Raw genomic sequence first — 20,598 nt, forward strand, 5'->3', positions numbered from 1 at the left:
CATGTCAGCCTGCTTTTTATAACATTCTGACTGCACATGTCCAGGCTTACCACAATAATAGCATTCACGTGCATCATTGTACTGCCTTTGCCAATTTCCACGGCCTCTTTGACTCCCCCTGCCTCTGAATTTACCTCTTCCACCTGCGTGTTGTTGTTGTTGTTGTTGATTCTGGGACTGTTGTTGCTGCTGCTGCTGGCCATAATTCTGATTACCTGTTCGGCCACCTCCTTGACCGCGTCCACAACCTCCTCTACCTCGTCCTCTTCCTGAACTCGTGTAGAAGGCCTGTTGCTCTGAACTGTTTTTGCTTTGTGAAGACTGTTGGTCTTCACCCAAGTTCTTCTCTTCGATAATCAGCATAGACACCAAATCTGTAAAGTTGGGAATGTTTTCCCGAGTCTGAATAGACGTCTTAAACGCCTTGTATTGTGGCCCGAGAGAACGTAGACAGACTTCCACCTTGTCATCATCATCTACTGACACACCAATAGATGCAAGGGATTCCACAATACCCTTTATCTTCAGCGATAGTCATTCACAGACATGCTCTTTTTCTCCACAGTATGAAGTTCATTCTTCAACTGTATCTTGCGTGCCTTGGTATTTGTTTCATAAAGCTTTACCAAGGTGTCCCACGCCTCCTTGGGGGACTTGGCATCCTGAATGTGCCCAATCATGGTGTCCTGTATACTAATGGAAAGCCAATACATAACCTTCCTGGCTCCTTGGTTCCAGTCTTTAAACTCTTTCACATCTGCAGCAGTCGGATTTATATCCGGTATCTCCGGTGCCTCTTCATGCTCACCTTCTATGTAGTCCCAATAGCCTTTTCCCATCAGGAAATTCGTCAACCTGAACCTCCAAGCATGGAAGTTATTCTTGTCTAGCTTCTCAGCCACAATCTGTGTTATGCCATCATTAGACATCTTGCCAAACACACAATTTTACCAGAAATTGCACTCTGGTTTTTCTGCACAACTGCTGTATTTTCTGCACAGCGGTACTGCAGTACTCTCAAATGTCACCAACAGTGACTTCAATGTGCATACATACACCCAATGGCAACTGTAGACCTCTTTGCAGCACCCACAGTGTCTGCACAGTCAATCTGTCTTCCTGCAGGTCGTAAAACAGAGTTCTGCAGAGAATCGATGACTTACCCGCAGTGCTCGAAATCGCCTGCTTTCTGAAAAACGGAGGTCCAGACGCGCCCGAAACGCGTTTTCGGCCTTAAAATTTCAGTCCGTAGGACTAAATTCAGTCCGTAGGACTGTATAGTTGCCCTATAGCTTCACTCCCGCGAAGAAAGCTCCTCAATCGGAGATCGTTTGCCGGTGCCTCCCATAGAGCTCCCGACAAGGGTGTAGTCACCAACACAATAGGGAAGAGTAGTTGAAGCTCTTACCCTCGTACCACTTCCTGTGGTTCTCTTGCTTGCAGTTCAGCCCTTAGCACGAACCAGGCTCTGATACCATGAAAAGATGCAGGGGGGAAGAGAGATTGAGCTCTTGCAAGCACACACACACACTCACAAAACCCTAATAGAGAACACACAAGGTGAGAGGCTGAAAATCTTCTTCTTCTCTACTCAACACTCAACACACCATATACAAGAATAAGAGTACACACAATATGAAAGGTACTCAACCAATACATACACGGGTTCTCTATAGTGTGAACCCGACTAAATGAGCTGGCGCTATAACTATGCCAGTCTCTAGAATGGCTGTCACACAGCCTGTCATCCCACTGGCCGCATATCACCCAAGATCTCACCAACCATGCCAGTGGTGTAAGTGCGGGGCCTATCCCCCAGGCGGGTCATCAGTGTCCACCGCCTCACTAGAGCTCGATATCTCAACAATGTGTCATTGTCCCATTGTATGTGATGTGAGAGAACATGCCCTTTGGGTTTCCAGCTTCTACTTCAATGTAAGTAGGAGTAGAAGCTCATCCTAATGTGCCTATTCTTTGACAATGGACAACATAACATGCTTTGGGTTTCTACCTGCTACTCCGATGTAAGTAGAAAAGCCTCCACCATTGGCAAGAGTGCCTAATGGAAGCTTTACACAAGTGGTCTAACGAGCAAAGTTCAAGGAAAGCCCTCATAAATATTTATTCTTGCTATAACCTCACAAATGCTAGCTAACAATCCCGTTAGTTGCTTTTGTGGGCGGCTCACAAAATGAGTAGCTTTCTACTTGGAATCTAGGGAGAACTAATTGCAAGACCGTAGATGTGAAGTTAGAATCCCACCAGAAGAAGCTAGACACACAAAAATAGGGTCAATGTGAGGAGCACATTGTAGATTAAAGAATAGGATGAGGTTGAGCTACTCTTGGTAGGCTACTAGTGTACTGACATATAATAACAAAGTCGTGAGTTTAGTGGATAAAGGATGATTAGTTGCTTGCCCCTAATCTCCTCGATCGTGAACGGTATCAAAGCTAGGCTTTCAAATTGCTGCAGCGCTAGCTTATTGCTGCTAGTGACCGCCAGAGGTTATCGCCCGCCCTGCGCTGATTCAAAACCGGGAGAGCCACTAGGTGTTGCTTGCCTAGATCCGCCATGGGCCGCCACCAATTTTGAGCGGTGTGCAGAGAGTCCACTCAGCCCAACGACGGTGCCAGCCACCAATTTTGCCGCCAAACTTGGGTGGTGCGAGTACAGGGTTTCTTGCCCGAGTTTGCTGCCTCTCTGCCCTCGCCGTGCAAAGAAGGGTTTCTTGAGCAGCACAAAGATTTAGCAGAGAGCCCTCTGCACACATAACTTTGCCCATGGGTGGTCCTCTTTTTGTGGCGATGGCCTTAGCTTTGGAGCTGACTTTGGAAGAGGAGGCGAAGGGCTTCGTAGCTTCCACGAGGCCGTGCGCATAGGCACCACATGATGAACATGATGCTGCATGCATTCTCTCGTGTTGTGTAAGGGTTGATGGCCACGATGTGATGAAGAAAAAATTGATGACTGTAGACGCGAGGCCGTTTTTATGTGTGAGTGTGATAAGCGGTGATGTGGCCTTGTGTCACTGCCCCAGGGAGGGTACGTGATGTGTGAAAGAAGATAAGCCTATAAAAGGCAGTGTACTCTTTGAGGCTCATATAAGAGCAGTACAGGTGATTGCGTACACCATGTAGTAGAGTATGGAAGTCTTTTCCCCCATGCATGTCCACAAGATACTTGTAGTAGTAGAGAGAGCTTAGCTTATTCCAAGCCTCAAGGAAGTACGACTCTTTTTGAGGGTAGTGCTGCGCGTGTCGTGGGAAAGGTCCCATAAGAGGTTGGCGTGGCTGGTTGAGAGGCGCCTACTAAAGAGCGTCCACGCGCGGCTGGAAGGTATACTTACCTGGGCGGGGTCGATCGGTGATCAGGAAGGCCGATGGCCTAGGGTCGGCCTCTCCATTGCACTCCCGGACGGGCTGCACCCTAGCATCTCCCCAACGGGGAGAGTGCACGTCATAATTTGTGGTAGCGGGGGCTCGCGTTCGCGCGGCCCCCACCCAAAACCAAACTCCAAACCGCGCAGCGCCAGCAGCAGGCCATTTGGGCTACCGGCTGTTTGCATACTCTGAGACAGACCGCTGTTTGCATACCCTACGTCGGAGAAGGAGACAGAGTCCAGACCACCCTTTCCATGCTGCTGCTGTTGTTGAGGCAAAAGGCGACATGCGCTCCAGCAATGTTGGATTACGCATCCGTCATGGGATCTGTCAGCAGGAGGAGCACTTGACATGAATGAATAGCCTCTGCCTTTCTAGTCTAGAGTTCTGTGATCTTACACTTCCTACCTGCTCATATCTGCCTACTGCCAGTTACGGACAGCCACCTCGGCTAGCAGCACTGGACCGCGCAGGGGACTCCATGGACCTCATCCACATGTTTGTTCTGAACCATTGCTGCTCTTGATTTTGCCCCGGATGGTGTTCTCTCTTCCTGACATTCCTCTCTTGCTCTCCTTACAGGATAAAGGAGGAGGCTTTGGATCATCGGTTTCCACCACAACCACACATGGCAGATTCATCCCTGGTCCCCCCCAGGTTCTCCTTCTTGCTTAGTTAGTTAGCCCCACACTTCATTGGCTGTGAGATCTCTCCACTCATTTGAAGCTTCTCAATATCAGGAGGTGGACGCAACAGTGAAGCAGCAGTCAGAGCAAGGGCCAAGCCTGCAGCTGAAGGCGAAATTGCGAGGGAATCAAAGGACATGAGCATGGGGCATGTCTCTGTTTGTTTGTTGTTGTAAACTTGAGCTTGGTTTGACACCATATTGGAGGAGATACTTGTGTGTGTGTGTGTGGTAAACTTGAGCTTGGCTTGCCACCATATCGGAGGAGATACTTGTGTATGTGTGTGTGTGTTTGCGTAAGTCTTCCATTGCCATTCTCTCTTTAGACTCTGTTGGTCTACAATTGCTTAAACCCTAGCAAGTTCCCGCCATTCCATCTGTGTGTGTTGATTGTTTGGCTAGGGAAGCAGCCCGTAGAGTCAAGAGAGCACATCCGGGTTTGAAGAAAGTTCGATTTTGTGTTAGTTTGTCCCAAGGTTCTTGTGAACATTTATTTTGCAGCATCCCATGTATGTTGCCTGCATGACTAGGGTGGAACCAAGGGAACATGTAAGGGTTTGGGGAAAGTCTCTTTTACTACTCGGTACCATTTGTTTCTCTTTACAGGTGTGAAGGATCAGATGATGGTTGCCCCTTGACCCGTATGTTGACAGAGTAGATGGCTGTTAAGGCCCGCACGCAAGTCGAGCAGATGTTGGCTTTCCGTCAAGAGGTTGGTGCCTTGCGGGGCGGGAAGTTTGGACCCACGGAGCTCGAACTCTGCATCCATTGTTGCCCGCCAATCCAAGCAGGAAGGCCACCACAAGCAAGAGGTGGACCAGCCTTGAGCAACATTTGGAAGGTTGCTTTTGGTGGTTTTGGGAATGCTCGGGCTGGCATGGAGTCGTCATTCGGATGGTTGATTCGGATGTGTTCCGTGGACGGTGTTCATCATGGGATCCCTCCTTACCATGTTCCTTCTCTCCTGTTTCATCGCTTATATGTCACGGAGGGTCTGTAGGGATCCCGACCTTCTCTCACATGCAACATGAGGAGTGGCCCCCCAAGTTCAATGGAAAGATGGATGTTGAGGCAGTTACAAATTGGGTCAAGGAGATGCCTGTCAATCTTTCAACTGCGGGCAGTTCAGATGTAATAATCGTCGTCTTATCCCGACAACTTTCACGGTGCTGCTTTGTTATGGTGGGTCAGGATTATTTGCAGCATCATGCCATGGTAAATGGGGACGATTTCCATCGATTGAATTTACTAATCGAACAAACCATGTGCCCAACTGTGCTGAGTGCATGGAAAAGCTGGGTATTTCTGGCCAGTGGTTTCCTGAGGCTGTGGCGACCGAAGGAAGAAGTTTTCAGTCAGGGGACTAACACGAGTCTTCGGAGCCTTAAAGAGCTGGGTGAAGGATCTTTGGTTTCACTGTCAATTTCTTCAATGCCCGAGTGCATTGCAAAAAGTCCATGGTGGACTTGGGTGGATGTACGGAGGAGTAATTATGTAAGTGTGCTGGTGGACTTGGGTGGATGTGCAGAGGAGTTTTTCTCCCAAGTTTTGTTTGGAAGTGCCGTTGCATGTCTTGGGCATGTGGCATGTTTCCGATGGGAAAGCTCCTCCTCTGTTTTTCTCGTGTCTCGGATTCGCGTCCTTTGACATTACCCAGAGATTCTGGTTGGGTGTAGCACATGGATATTTCCATGGAGTTGGTGGATATTGGTCCGAGCATAGGGTGCTGAGGAGTTACTTGTGGATACAGGTTTGACTCAACATTACTGAGGAGTGTTGTCTACTTTTATGATTCATTCATCCATATGAGCAGATGCACTAGTGGATGTTTTTTTTTGCAACTTCTGTAAAGGAATTTCTCGGGGTGTTCTCAATGACAGGTTTTAATTGGAGCTTCTAGAGGAGGATTCTCATTAATGGCAGGTGCTTCCTCGGGAGGTGCTTGATTAGGTGTCTTCTGTGGAGATGCATTTACAAGCTTCTGTGCTTACAAGGAGAGGACTTAATGTTAGCTTCAAAGTAGGACACAAAATGGTCTCCCAGTGCTTCGGACTTTCAATTTCTTGGGTGAGACTGGAATGGAGTTTCTTGTGTGTTGCACCCATGTCTACTCTGTAGTGTCGTTTCATTCTTAGTGGTGGGTAATCGAATGCACTTACGGATTGGCCGGGCAGCCACCATCAGGGACTGGCTGCCCCAAACAATGGACATGATGGGTGCTAGTAGCCTAGTTGGCCAGGCTGGAGAGGACATGCTGGTTGTGCGTGGACTAGTAGGCAGAAGGCAGTGGGTTGGGATGCAGGGCTGGCTGGGTGATAGTCAGCCTGCAGAGCAAAGAGCATGTCGGCTAATCCTTTAATAACTGTGGTCAATCAACTAGACCCATAAAAGGGACCATAAAAGGCCCCATAAATAGGTGTGGCGTTTTCATCATGAGATATTCAGCCTTACATAGCAATGCAACAGCAAAGCAAGGGCCAACCATGCATTTGAAGGAAAAATCTATAGGAGATTGTGGATATCACATTTGTCATCAACTTGGCTGCATTTGTCGTTTGTTGAGGATTTTGTATATCTGAGGGAGTCGTCGTACATTGTTTTGTTTGTTTATTGAACTTGATTTCTTGGGGATGCACATTTGATTGGAGTAGATACTTATGTGTCTATTTGTGTTTGCGTAAGCCTTCCACTGTGATTCTCTATCTGTTAACACTCTCACAACAGTACTAGATCTACAGTTGCTATTATAGCATAGGATTCGCTACAATATGTTTTTCTTTCACAGCATCATCTCGATGTGGTGATTGTTTGGATAAGGAAGCGGCATTTGGACTTATCCAAATTCGGGGAAGTTAGATTTGTGTTAGTTTGACCCAAGGTTCTTGCAAAATTTTTGTTTCCAGCATTCCATGCGGTGGACACGATTGTGGATGGTCAGAATCTTTGCTGATTCATCCATTTGAGCAAATTCTGCAGCTTCTGGATCTTGAGAGGAATTGGTCAGGGGTGTTCTCAATGAGAGGTTTTAATTAGAGCTTTTAGAGGAGGATTCTAATCAATGGCAGGTGCTTCCTCGGGAGGTGTTTGATTTGGGATCTCATGTGAAGATGCATTTACAAGCTCTCGTGTTTATGAGGGAAGGATGTATAGTATTAAGGCATTAAAACTCCTCCAAAAGGCATCCAAAACTTTCAGATTTTGGGGGACGCCTGGGTGATAAAGTTGCACAATGCGGAAGCAAAACAGATAGGAGGGAGGGAGAGAGGAAGAGACATCAGACAATGAACATCTTTAATATGTAGCAAGAGGCTTTACAATGGCAATACTAGCTAGCAGATGGTGTAGAGCAAGTGTGCCTATGAATAGGTTCAATGATTGACAAATGAGAAGGGAAGAGGACTTCATATAGGGAGGCTTGTGGGTGGCTGACTGACCCCATGTAGCTAGCCGCCGATAGCAGCAGGTTAGCATAAATGTGAAAATACACAGGTCCAATAACAGATCTAGATCCCACATCACAATGAGATGCACAATATTCTAACACCCCCTTTGTAGCTCATAGTGTGCAAAAGTCTGAAGGAGATAAGCTGATGAGGATGCAACCAACGGACACTCCACAGTACTGCAGATACCGGACAGCCTGACTCCTCGAAACAAAATGTCACCTTGGATAGCAAAGAAATCTTCTTGGCTCCTAGTATAGAATTATGAGTCTATGGAAAACACCGCTCCCATCATCCCCCAATAGGAGCTAGTGGACACATCACGTCCAAAAAACCTCTAACAATGAACCTGGAACTTATCCACTCCATAATCTTTGATACAACAAGCAATAGACTTGGAACACATCCAGTCCATAGCTCCAAAAATGAACTCGTCTCGCCAGATATTTTACGTGCTTGAAACTTTGACACACTGGTCTCATGCACCAAAAATCAGGCTCCTCTCTTGCCCACAGGCTTCCTCTGGCTAGAAGGACATGAGGGGAAACTATCTGTATAACTATAGGAGTTGACCATCCAAGTCCTCTGTAGCTTTTCAACCTTGGGGACACTAGCAATATCAAAGTCACCATCTTGTATATGATCATTGCATTTCTTTGAAAACTTGGTCTTGGCATGGGCTTTAATGTTGTTGCAATCCTTGGCTAAATGATCGTGCTTTCCACAAGAGCAGCAGTGACACTATCGTATCTTTTGCATTGTTTGTAAGTCCTTGATCCTGTCCACTAGGAGGAAACCTTACCTTCTCCATAGAAACAAGGAGAGTCATAGTATAGGACACTTTATGGTAAGAAAACGTAGATCATAGGGCTATTAAATGAGGACAGTGTGTTTATTATAGGTTGGTTACATCATATGAAAAGAATGCACCATGCGTGTGCGTGTGAGCATCAGTATTGAAAGCGTATGGAAGATGGTTGTGTGAGCTTTTACAGGAGGAGATAACCACAGCTCATGAAGGTTGGTCAACCAACCAAGAAAACAAGGGGATTATATGTCAAAAGAGTTTCATGCATATATGGGTGAAAGAGGTATAAAACATAAATGCACGGTGTTTTACATGCCCTAGCAAAATGAGGTGGTTGAGAGAAAGAATATCTCTCTCATAGAGATGGCATGTTGCATGGTTAAAGGCCAAGATTTGCCTCACGTTCTTTGGTTGGAGGTAATTTTGTGTGCGAGTTATGTGCCAAACACATGCCCCATAAAGGCCTTGCAGAGAATTATCACTTATGAAGCTTGGAATGGTACGAAGCCCTCTATGTCTCATTTGCATATTTTTGGTTGTCTTACTTATACTCTTATTGCTAAACAACAATGCAATAGGTTAGATGATTAGATGTTAAAATACATTTTTGTGGGATACAACTCAAAAAGAAAATGATATAAACTTTGCTATCTGGCCACAAGGTAGATTTTGTTGAGTAAAGATGTTGTCTTTGTTGAAAACTTAAAAATGTATCATCGCGGAGGACATCTTTGATATACTGCTATCTGTGAACAATATCGGAGAGTCCAATGTGGAACAAATGAATGCTCAACTAGGTGCTACAAATCAACCCATATATTGGTTGTTGAAAATCAACTCAAATTTCAGTCCACAGATCAACCTATTGATGAGGCAATTGTGGATGATGCAGTGGATTACAAAAGGGCATCCATAGAGGCATGCAAGCGTATATCAAAATGGCTTGTGGTGCAAACATTGACGGATAACAAATTAGCTACTCCTTTGTCTAACAAGACACATGCAGGTTCTCATTATGCATCTTATTCATTTATGGATCATGCACTGATTGCCATCATATGTGATGAAGAGGAACCTGTTTCCTTTGAAGAAGCAAAGAAAAATGATCATTGGATGGATGCAAGCCATGCAACATGAGTACGACTCAATCCTAAAAAATGACACTTGGTATTTGCTAAATTTGCCTTATAGTAAAAAGGCCCTTGGCAGGACGCGGGTTTATATGCTTAAGTATAAAGCTAATGATAACGTCGAACACTAATTGGAAAGGGTTATGCTCAAAAGAAGGATGTAGAGTATAATGGTACCTTTGTCCCCACGTCTCGCATGACTACAATTTGGTGTATTATTGCATTTGGGTGCGTACCATGGAATATACACCAGTTGGATATCAAGACTACCTTCTTGAATGGTCATTTGATGTATGTCAACCTAGTGGTTTTGTTCAAAAGGGACATGAGTCTAATGTATGTAGGTTAACAAAAGCTTTATATGGCCTTAAGCATGCTCCCAAAGCAATGTACGAGAAGAAAAATACACACTTTATTGCAAATGGTTTTCGTAAAAGTCGAACTAAAAGTACCCTCTATGTAAAGAGGAGTAAGACTTGTTTCTTGGTCATCGTTTTATACGTTGATGACATACTACTCTCACAGGCCCTAATGAGGAGAAGATTTCAGCCTCCAAGGATGAATCACGTGTGTCATTTGAGATGACAACTTGGGCTCGTTATATTATTTTTTTGGCTATACAACTTATGTAGTATGATGATGGTATTGTGATGTTACAGTCAAAGTACATACAAAGACTGCTTACATGGTTTGGTCTTAAAGACTGCTTACATGGTTTGGTCTTAAAGACTGCTTACATACAAAGACTGCTTACATGGTTTGGTCTTAAAGACTAAGTCTGTTGCTACACCAATGGAGATAGGTGCTAGGCTTAGTCTCCAAGATGCAGGTGAACTATTTATGCAATATGAGGCCAAACATTTAGTTTAGGGTCTCTGAATTAAGCATGTTTATGGATAGTCCTAGAAGTAAGCATTGGTAGTAAGCACAGCAAGTATTCCAATACTTACAGGACAATGTTAAGAGGGGTGCTATTCATCTATATGCTTTTAGTGACTCCAATTGGGTTGGATGTTATGATACGCAGTGTCTTACACTGGTAGACTTTTCTTTCATCTTGGTCTTTCATGTATATCATGGCTTAGCAAGTAGTAGTGCATGATAGTGATGTGGATTGTGCATATGTGGGGAAATGAAAATTTTACAAAAGAAACGTATGGATTGACAGAAGGAATAACGTCGCTCAACAATGCTCGGTATTTGACCATGGATGTGCACGCTTGTTTGATGGAAGTGATGTTATTCATCAACAAATTGGGGAGTTGATGCATGATGGGGTGAACCAAATTTGTGTTTGGTTTGGTTGGCTTGCTAATGGAGAGAACGGGATAGCGATGTATATTGATACATGTGTCGAAGCTTGTAGGTGTTTATAAGGTTGCACTTTGACAAACCAATTGGTTTGTTTGTTGACATACACATGTTTAAGTATGGCCCCATACACATGTTGAAAGAAAATTGGCTAGAAAAATCCCCTTTCCATGATGATATACTCTTAATTTGAGTTTTACAAGGAAGCCACATGATTTCCTCCTCTCAAACCACAAGTAATGGTGAGCTATCGATGTTTCCTTACTTGTAAACTCTTAGTCTCATTTCAATATACAAGGGGGCAGTTTTGGAGGAGGGGCAAAGGGAATAATGGAAGTGGAGGTAGCATATACAAGGAAGCCACATGATTTCCTCCTCTCAAACCACAAGTAATGGTGAGCTATCGGTGTTTCCTTACTTGTAAACTCTTAGTCTCATTTCAATATACAAGGGGGCAGTTTTGGAGGGGGGGCAAAAGGAATAATGGAAGTGGAGGTAGCATATACATTGCAAGATTGTGTGGTTGATTAATTTCTTTTTTAATTAATCTAGTGCCTGATTTTATTTTTGAATTCATTTAGTGCCTTTTTTTTGTTAAGTTAATAATTTCCATAACACTTTCTAATATCATCATGTATATGCCCCTCCCCAATGCAAAAAACTATCACATGCTTTTTGAAACACAACACAAACTTCTTTCCTCATCAAAAAATTGTCCTTTTTTTAAGGGGGGTTCAAGCCTTGCTTTGATACCAATATTTAAGACCTAGATTAAAGTGATTATCTTTTATTAGTGCTTGTTTCTTTGATTTTTCTTAGATAGGAATTTATACATAAAACATTGGCACGATTATCCACATAAGTGCTATAGGTCCTTTGATAATCAATAATGTCTTAATTGTTAAGGGGAAAACATTGACATGATCATCCACATCAGTGCTATAGGTCCTTTGATAATCAAGAGTGTCTTAACTGTTAGGAGAAAACTCCACAAGCCTAAGGGCTTCACACTAATCTTTTAAATTTCACAGGCTACAATACTACTTTCATCGTTTTACAAGTTTATATGGAACGTTAACCATGTTTTGGTATCCTTTTCCCCTCTATCTTTCTTAGAGAGGTTGAACAAATATGTGGATTGAACTCTTGTGTTTTTCATATATATGAAAAATGGTTTTGAGTTTTGAGTTTCATTATGACTAGTGGAACCTTTGACCACTACCTGTTGTGTCAGTGGCCATTCTCTAAATGGGAGGCCACCCCACCGGTTCTTACAAATAAGCTACAAACATTGAATACATCATTATCTTTATTTTCCACATCTTATATGTGTATGATGAACCATGCCTTGGGACTAAGTCCCCTTGTATAAATTCATGGGGTTTTATTTTTAGTCCTTAGATTCATTATTCATTTCATATGCAAACCAAAGGAGTCCCCTTTCTAAGAATCTTAATCTTTAATTCTTTTCTTAACAAGGATATAAATAATATTATTAATGTCTAAATATCATTATTTTCACCCCATTGGTTCTTTTACAAACAAGTTGCAAACATTGAATACATCATTACATCATTATCTTATACATCCCTAATTTATTTCCTTCACTAGTCCTAGAGTAAATCCCCTTATAGTCATAAGACATTGAAGTAAAATCTCAATCATTCACTTAAAACTTAAAATTGAACAATTGATACCATAATTGAAAAACAATATAAAACATAGAATATAAGAACTTCCCTAAAACTATCTAAACTTAATTTCAATCCCCAATCATAATTCATATTCCCACGGAATAATTTAGCTTTATAACTAAGTCCTACATTATTCACTCTACAATTCTTCTATAAAATTCAAAATCAACTCATAATTTGACTTATCCTTAAACCTAAGATTTTACAAATCTACAATCTTAGATTTTTCAAAAGCATTTATTCAATATTTCCTTTAAAATAATAAATGCTTGTGAAAAATATACAATCTTAGATTTTTCACACGCATTTATTCAATCTTTCCTTTAAAATAATATGACTTGAACCATAAACCTACAAACATTTTATAAAACGTGCTTACTTACTAACTCAAGGCCTCTTAACACAAGGTAAAGCCATGCCGATTTCCTTATGCATAAATAAGGAAAGGCCTCTTACTAACTCAAGGCCTCTTAACACAAGGTAAAGCCATGCCGATTTCCTTATGCATAAATAAGGTGTATGTTATCCTTATATTCAAGCTTGATTTACAAGCCCAACCTATTACTAACTCAAGACCTCTTTTAACACAAGCTTGATTCACAAATCCAACCTATTACTAACTCAAGACCTCTTTTAACACAAGCTTGATTCACAAATCCAACCTATTACTAACTCAAGACCTCTTAACATAGACAACAAAAGTCAAAGCCCTGCCAACTTCCTTATGCATAAATAAGGTCTATGTTATTGTTATGAGAATATATTTTAAGTCCTCTAGAAGAATATTATTTCTTTTTTCCCTCGAGTAATTTGGGGACGCCTAGGTTACTCTTGCGTCATGCCGGCTAGGTTAATATCGTGGGTGACACCACTATAAATATTAATATGTGCGGTATATAACGTATGTTTGAGGTCGTCTATGATTATTTCAGCTAGGTTTGTATTGGCAGGGTGATCCCTAGAAGTACTTACGCCTGATAGTCATGAGTTGGTTATGATTTGTGCCTGTTTAAATATTTATGGGATTAATTTAATTATTAATTGGGCATATATTTTCAGGTGATGAAGACTATGGGAACTGAAGAGTTTACTTTGGAAGAAATGTCTTGGTTCATCACATTTCATTTTTGGCAAGCATAGTAGCTTGCAACCTTAGCAAATGATTTTTCCATTTTGAACTTTAGGAAAGATACATTTATTATGTGGAATTTAATAAAGCCTATGGCTTTACCCTAGTCCCAATATTTGACACTCTATTTTTGTAAAAGAAGAGTGTCGTGCTCTCTAAAAAGCACATCTTGTATATTTTGGGAGCTATGGCCTAATTTTGGTGAAAAGAAAGCTAATAAAGAAATACTCTTGTGTGGGGAGAGGCCACGCACAAGAGGGGGGAAGATTGCACCCAACATGGTCTATTAAGCTAAGTATTTTAATTTTGGTGAAAAGAAAGCTAATAAAGAAATACTCTTGTGTGGGGAGAGGCCACGCACAAGAGGGGGGAAGATTGCACCCAACATGGTCTATTGAGCTAAGTATTTTAATTTTGTTAAGTGTTTGAATTTCAATTGATTTGATTTAGTTGAAGCTTGCAAAGAAATGGTTTTTATGGTTGAATCAATTCTTGTGAATTCTCTACTCTTCCGCAATCTATCCTAGAATAAGACTCCGGTTGCAGTGGTATCAGAGCTTGGGCTAGGAGATTTGTGGAGAAGGTAGGAAAGGGCTTCAACTTCTCAAAAATCAAGAAAGTGCAGGAAATTATCCAGTGGACAGAAGGGTGTTTTGTATGTCTTTACCCAAAGGACAAAGATTCAAAACTAGATCTACTTTCAAACCCACTCACCACCCTGCAAAACCATCCCTCTCTATCAAAAAGTGGTTTTTCCAAATACTCAGTGAAATCAAAATCTGACCGCATGGATGAAATCCTCATAGCCAAAAACCTCACAGTATTCTCTCAAAAATCAAAAAGCTTCAAGCATTAGCAAATCCATAATGGATGGAGCACATTAATCAGTGTAAAAGCCATAAAAAAATTCTCAAAAAGAAACCCAAGAAGGAGGCGCACGACGGCAGCTTGTCGACGCAAAACGGCGAGTGGAGGTGATTGAAAAAAATCCCACAAGCTTAATTATCATAAGCTTAATCACTCCTTAATCTTAATCTTACTTTTCCCAATCCCTATGCAAGTCACATCACCTTTTTGAGCCTTTACTTCTCCTATTTTCAAATTTGAAGAGAAATACAAAAGGTTTCCAAATCTGAAATTTCTAGGTGCAGAAAAGTGATTTACAGGTTTTTAAAGGCTTAAAAATTGCATGCAAGAGGTGAAAGATTTGGATTTATGCATCAAGCCTTTAACAGAAAAGAGGGATTTCTTAGTTGCACCTTTACAAGGGGTAGATATAATTTTGGGTATGCCTTGGAGACACAAGTACAATCCTATTATAGACTATGACACTCATAGCATTGCTCTAAGAAAGGACAATGAAAATATTATCCTCCAGTGTTAAGTCAAAGGAGAAATGAGTCCTTTGTTGAGTCACACTCAAGCAAAGAGAGCTCTAAGAAAAAGAGACAAGAATTATATGGTATGGGTTAACCAGCTTGATGCTGAGTCTGACACATCCAAAGTCCAAAGTTTGATCTTTTTATCTCCAAATTTAGTGACTGTTTCATGGAAGATCTACCTCCAGGATTACCTAAGTCTAGGCCTGAGGATCATAGTATTGACTTATTGCCTGGAAATTCTCCGCCTTGTAAAGCTCCCTATAGAGTCAACAATTTAGAGCAAAAAGAAATCCAAAACCAAATAGAAGACTTGCTAGAGAGAGGCCTTATTCGACCTAGTAGTTCACCTTTTGGAGCTCCAGTACTTCTTGTTAAGAAGAAGAACGGAACTTACCGAATGTGTGTAGACTACCGTGCATTGAATAAGATTGCTGTCAAGAATAGATATCCTATTCCTAGGGTAGATGATCTTCTTGACAAGCTTAGAGGATCAAAGGTCTTTAGCAAGATTGACCTAAAGTCTGGGTATCATCAAGTTCGTATGACTCAATCTGACATTTTCAAGACAGCTTTTAGAACCCAAACTGGTCATTATGAGTTTTTGGTTATGCCATTTGGTTTGACCAATGCTCCAGCTACTTTCAGCCGTATGATGAATCGTATATTCCTTAAGTTTCAAAGTTTTGTTATAGTGTTCTTTGATGACATTCTTGTTTTCAGCAAGGATCGACAAGAGCATGAACAACACTTGGAACAAGTGTTCGACCTTTTGAGAGAAAATGAATTGTATGTCAATCCTGAAAAGAGTTCTTTTTTTCAAGAAGAGATTGAATACTTAGGTCATATAGTGTCGGCTGAAGGAAGTTCATCAAGAATTTTGCTTGTATTGCTCATTCTTTGACTGAACTCCTTAAGAAAGCTACAAATTTCAATTGGACTGAAAAGCAAGATAAATCTTTTGCAATACTCAAGAATGCTCTAACACAAGCACCAGTTCTTACACTACCTGATTTTCAAAGACCATTCTTTATAGTAGTGACTGATGCTAGTGGCAAAGGATTTGGAGCTGTTCTTATGCAAGACAACCATCCTATTGCTTATCAAAGTAGAAAGCTTAAGCCTGCAGAGTAAAATTATAGCACATATGACAAGGAATTAGCAGCAGTAGTGCATGCTTTGAAAATCTGGAAGCATTACCTAATGGGTTCTGAATTTCTTATCAAGACGGATCAACAAAGCATTAGGCATTTGCTTTCGCAACCCCTTATTTCAGATAGGCAAATCAAATGGGCATCTTTCATTCAAAGTTTCCAGAAGTTGATCCAGATTTTTCTGAAATATGGATCAAATTGCGTGAAAACAATTGGACACCTCAAGGAAGTTATTCTCATAATGATGGCTATCTTTTCTTTGAGAAAAGATTGTGTGTTACTCAACCTTATAGACAACTTGTCTTTGGAAGAGATGCACCAACCACCATTTGTGGGACATAGAGGAGTTTCCGCAACACTTCAAGTAGTTTCTCGAGAATTCTTTTGGCCTCATTTGAAGAATGATGTAGCTAAATTTGTAGCTGAATGTAACATTTGCCAAGCAATTAAAAGTTACAAAGGCAAAGCTTTAGGATTGCTTATGCCTCTACCCATTCCTGATAGACCATGGGAACAAGTGTCTATGGACTTCACTGGCTTCCCTACTACTTCCAGTCATCATGACATGATTTGGACAATAGTGGACAGGTTTAGTAAGCAAGCCTATTTCATTCCATGTAAAAAGACACTAACTTCTCAGCAAGCCGCGAACATATTTGTTAAGCAAATTTTTGTTCATCATGGACTACCCAAAGTGATAGTTTCTGATAGAGATTCTAAATTTTGTAGTCAGTTTTGGGTTGCTCTTTTCTCAAACTTAGGCACTAAGTTAGATTTTTCCACGGCTTTCCATCCGGAATCGAATGGACAGACCGAAGTCACAAATAGCACTATCTTAGATATGCTTAGAGCCTATGTTTCCCAGCAACCTAGTGCATGGGATAAGTACATACACCTACTCCAATTTGCTTATAATAATACTCCTCATTCTGCTACTGGTCGAGCACCATTTGAGATTATCTATGGTAGAGCTTTACCTATTCCAGCTACTAGACTCTCTCATAAGATTGAAGCTGCCGACCAATATGTTAGAGACTTTGATCGCATTTTATCTGAAGTGCGTGATTGTATTGCAAGAGCTCAAGAGAAGTATACATCTCAAGCAAATAGGAAGCGTAAAGATTTTTCATTTCAAGAAGGTGATTAAGTACTTTTGAGAATTGAAAAACGGCGATTAAAGAGTGTGGACAAATTCCTTACAGTTAAGCTAGCGCCTAGATATTATGGGCCATTTAAAATCCTTCAAAAGATTAATGATGTGGCCTATAGACTAGAGCTTCCATCTAATTGGAATATCCACAAATCTTTTCATATCCATCTCTTGAAACCTTTTCGAGGAACACTTCCTACTCACCCAACATATGAGGAACCACCTCTTATTGAAGGAGAGGAAGAAGCACTAGTCCTGATGCTATCATTGATCAAGAGATAACAACAACAAGAATAGGTAATCAATACTTCAAGTATCTTTTGACTTTTAAGAATCATCCTCAAGAAGATGCTAAATGGATGCCTGAGAAATTTTTTCGAGTTTACGCTGAAATTCTTCATTCTTTTCAAACCTAGCAAATCCGCAATTGAGGACAATTGCAAACTCAAGCAAGAGGGATGTTATGAGAATATATTTTAAGTCCTCTAGAAGAATATTATTTCTTTTTTCCCTCTGGAGTAATTTAGGGACGCCTAGGTTACTCTTGCGTAATGCCAGCTAGGTGAATATCGTGGGTGACACCACTATAAATATTAATACGTGCAGTATATGACGTATGTTTGAGGCCGTCTATGATTATTTCAGTTAGGTTTGTATTGGTAGGGTGATCCCTGGAAGTACTTACGCCTGATAGTCATGAGTTGGTTATGATTTGTGCCTATTTAAATATTTATGAAATTAATTTAATTATTAATTGGGCTTATATTTTCAGGTGATGAAGACTATGGGAACTAAAGAGTTTACTTTGGAAGAAATGTCTTGGTTCATCACATTTCATTTTTGGCAAGCATAGTAGCTTGCAACCTTAGCAAATGATTTTTCCATTTTTGAACTTTAGGAAAGATACATTTATTATGTAGAATTTATTAAAGCCTATGGCTTTACCCTAGTCCCAATATTTGACACTCTATTTTTGTAAAAGAAGAGTGCCGTGCTCTCTAAAAAGCACATCTTGTATATTTTGGGGGCTATGGCCTAATTTTGGTGAAAAGAAAGCTAATAAAAAAATACTCTTGTGTGGGGAGAGGCCACGCACAAGAGGGGGGAAGATTGCACCCAACATGGTCTATTGAGCTAAGTATTTTAATTTTGTTAAGTGTTTGAATTTCAATTGATTTGATTTAGTTGAAGCTTGCAAAGCAATGGTTTTTATGGTTGAATCAATTCTTGTGAATTCTCTACTCTTCCACAATCTATCCTAGAATAAGATTCCGGTTGCAGTTATCCTTATATTCAAGCTTGATTAACAAACCTATCCTATATGGTAAATCAACCTAACTCTTTATGCATGTGAATGCTCGTAAATGAAATATTCATACCATGTTTAAGTAATACTTAAATAACTCTTCTTAGTCTTACAATTACTCATAACCTAAATCTAGGTGATTCTCCACAACTTAATTATTGGTGTTCGATTCATTATTTTTAGAATGTTTTATTACCTACCGAAAAGAGGAAATTATCATGCTATTTCATGCATGTTATATACTCATGGATATAAACTAAAGCTTGGGCAAATCTAAGAAGGATATGGGGGAGAGGATGATTTTCAACTCACAGTACTGTTATTGCCTACTTTCGGCCTCCTCTAGAAACACATTCACAAGAGACTACCTTAGTAAGATATAATCACCATGGGGATCTCACCAATGGTCGAGCTCATAACCCTCATTGTCTCCAAGATCCACTATGTAAGCTATAATCACCATGGGGATATTTCCAATGGCCGAGCTTATAGCCCTCAAGGTCTCCAAGCTCCACACCTCCTTGGAGAGGAATTTCTATCACCATCTCCCACCATGATCATTATCACATTGTCGTGTTGACATGTTAGACTATGGGTCCTCATCCCTCCTTTCTCACCTCAAAACACTCATACAATCTCACTATCATGTATTATTAGAGAAAGGATTAACACAAGAGAAAGACTCTATTGCACAATGGAGAGTATGTTGTATTATAAGAGAAAGTGATTTATATACAAGGCAATAAGTATTCACACACATTTAAACTGTGGTCGATCGGGCATCCAAGGTTCATTAGTGGTCTATTGCTTGTACAATGCTTAATCTCATATTACATGCATGAAGTACATTCATAGTAGGTAATCCATTCTAGCTTATTGCCACCCACACTTAGAGCAAGAATCGTCATAAATATTCCACCATTTTTGGGTGCCCATCCAAGTTATATATTTGGAAACCATTGCTTCATAAATTGATCATACATGCTTGTGGTCTCTGTATATTCAATGTAGAATTATAGTGACAACTCTTATCAACCACAAAATGGATTGACATTCCCCCCTTCATGATGTCGTGTGACAGTGCATCCTTGTGATTGAGTTTCTAGACTTTGTTGTGGGGGAGAATTGAAATGTTGTTTTGTTAATGTTTATGATGTTGCATGATGGTCATGGTCATTGCTCCTCCGCAAGGATAGTTAGTACATGATGAAGTTAGTAAACGGGATATACATTTTGTGAGTGAATTCCCCTTTTTAAATTCTTCTTCTTCTTTTTCGCTATCATCACATGTAAGATTACATTGATTATTTTAAGTTAGCAATGAGTCTAAGGCTTATTAGCAAGGGAGGGGAAGAGGTGGGGGTTTTGGAGGAATGTTGACACAATCATTAGAATACGAGAATGAATATCAATTTCTCATTTGATACATTAAAGAGATGCAAATGTGGCTTCGTTAGTTGTTACTTTCTTTATTTTACAGGACTTTGTCAAATGATCTTAAAGTGATCTTGGAGGAGACTTGTCCTTTTACTCTTCATCCCATGTGCTTTTTATATTTTTATGTATAAATATATTATTTCTCTTACAAGTAGATATATAAAGAAGTGCATTAAAGTGAGTCAAGCAGACTCTTGATGGAGCTGCTCTATGACGACAAAATCATTGGAGAGACATGAAATAATGCTTTTAACTTGTCAGGTTACTTTAAACGTTCTCCACCTTCTTGACGGAATTATATATAGTGATGAGATTATTGATGATTTGGTTTGTTGTTTATTGGCGAGGTTTGAATAGGTGTCACACTAAGGATAACATATTTTGTTTGCACTTGTAAAGGGAATCCAAGTGATGGGTTGTACCATTGACCAGGCTTTCGCCCACCAGGTTCTCCCATCCAAAGATGTACCTAGAAGGATCCTAATGACAAGGCTATGGTGCATATAAACTTGTATTTTTCCACCAGGTGAGTATTTATGGTTACTCACGGCGCTACTGAAATAGTTAGCCAATTCAAGAAAGAATGGTA

General features: G+C 40.7%; 1 protein-coding gene and 1 non-coding gene across 4 annotated transcripts; both read left to right on the top strand.

The window, feature by feature from the left end:
- The first annotated feature begins 3,258 nt into the window (after positions 1 to 3,258).
- LOC147629370 (uncharacterized) lies at positions 3,259 to 6,652 on the top strand. 3 transcript variants are annotated; one of them, XR_015267931.1, is made up of 4 exons: positions 3,259 to 3,881; positions 3,966 to 4,040; positions 4,140 to 5,818; positions 5,949 to 6,652. XR_015267931.1 is itself a non-coding variant. In XM_086812605.1 (3 exons), exons 1-3 carry the CDS (start codon positions 3,739 to 3,741, stop codon positions 4,243 to 4,245), a joined length of 324 nt encoding a protein of 107 aa, XP_086668731.1. In that variant the 5' UTR covers positions 3,259 to 3,738; the 3' UTR covers positions 4,246 to 5,965. The 3 variants fall into 3 exon arrangements, 2 of the variants coding, with proteins under 2 accessions (XP_086668731.1, XP_086668732.1); XM_086812605.1 differs by having other exon boundaries at positions 4,140 to 5,965; XM_086812606.1 differs by having other exon boundaries at positions 3,264 to 3,881; positions 4,124 to 5,965.
- On the top strand, positions 3,342 to 3,503 carry LOC147629371 (U1 spliceosomal RNA). The gene has a single exon (XR_015268026.1). It is a non-coding gene; the product is annotated as a U1 spliceosomal RNA (small nuclear RNA).
- Positions 6,653 to 20,598: the final 13,946 nt, after the last annotated feature.

This window comes from Cibotium barometz, chromosome 18 (assembly GCF_041138505.1).
Source record: "Cibotium barometz isolate CiBa-2024 chromosome 18, ASM4113850v1, whole genome shotgun sequence".
NCBI lineage: Eukaryota > Viridiplantae > Streptophyta > Polypodiopsida > Cyatheales > Cibotiaceae > Cibotium > Cibotium barometz.

What these genes read in the sequence shown, in the direction of transcription:
- LOC147629370 (XM_086812605.1), top strand. Translation starts at nt 3,739, where the DNA reads ATGAATAGCCTCTGCCTTTCTAGTCTAGAGTTCTGTGATCTTACACTT. An exon ending in TCCATGGACCTCATCCACAT is followed by an intron (nt 3,882 to 3,965) that starts GTTTGTTCTGAA and finishes CTCTCCTTACAG; the next exon opens with GATAAAGGAGGAGGCTTTGG. An exon ending in TCATCCCTGGTCCCCCCCAG is followed by an intron (nt 4,041 to 4,139) that starts GTTCTCCTTCTT and finishes TGGACGCAACAG; the next exon opens with TGAAGCAGCAGTCAGAGCAA.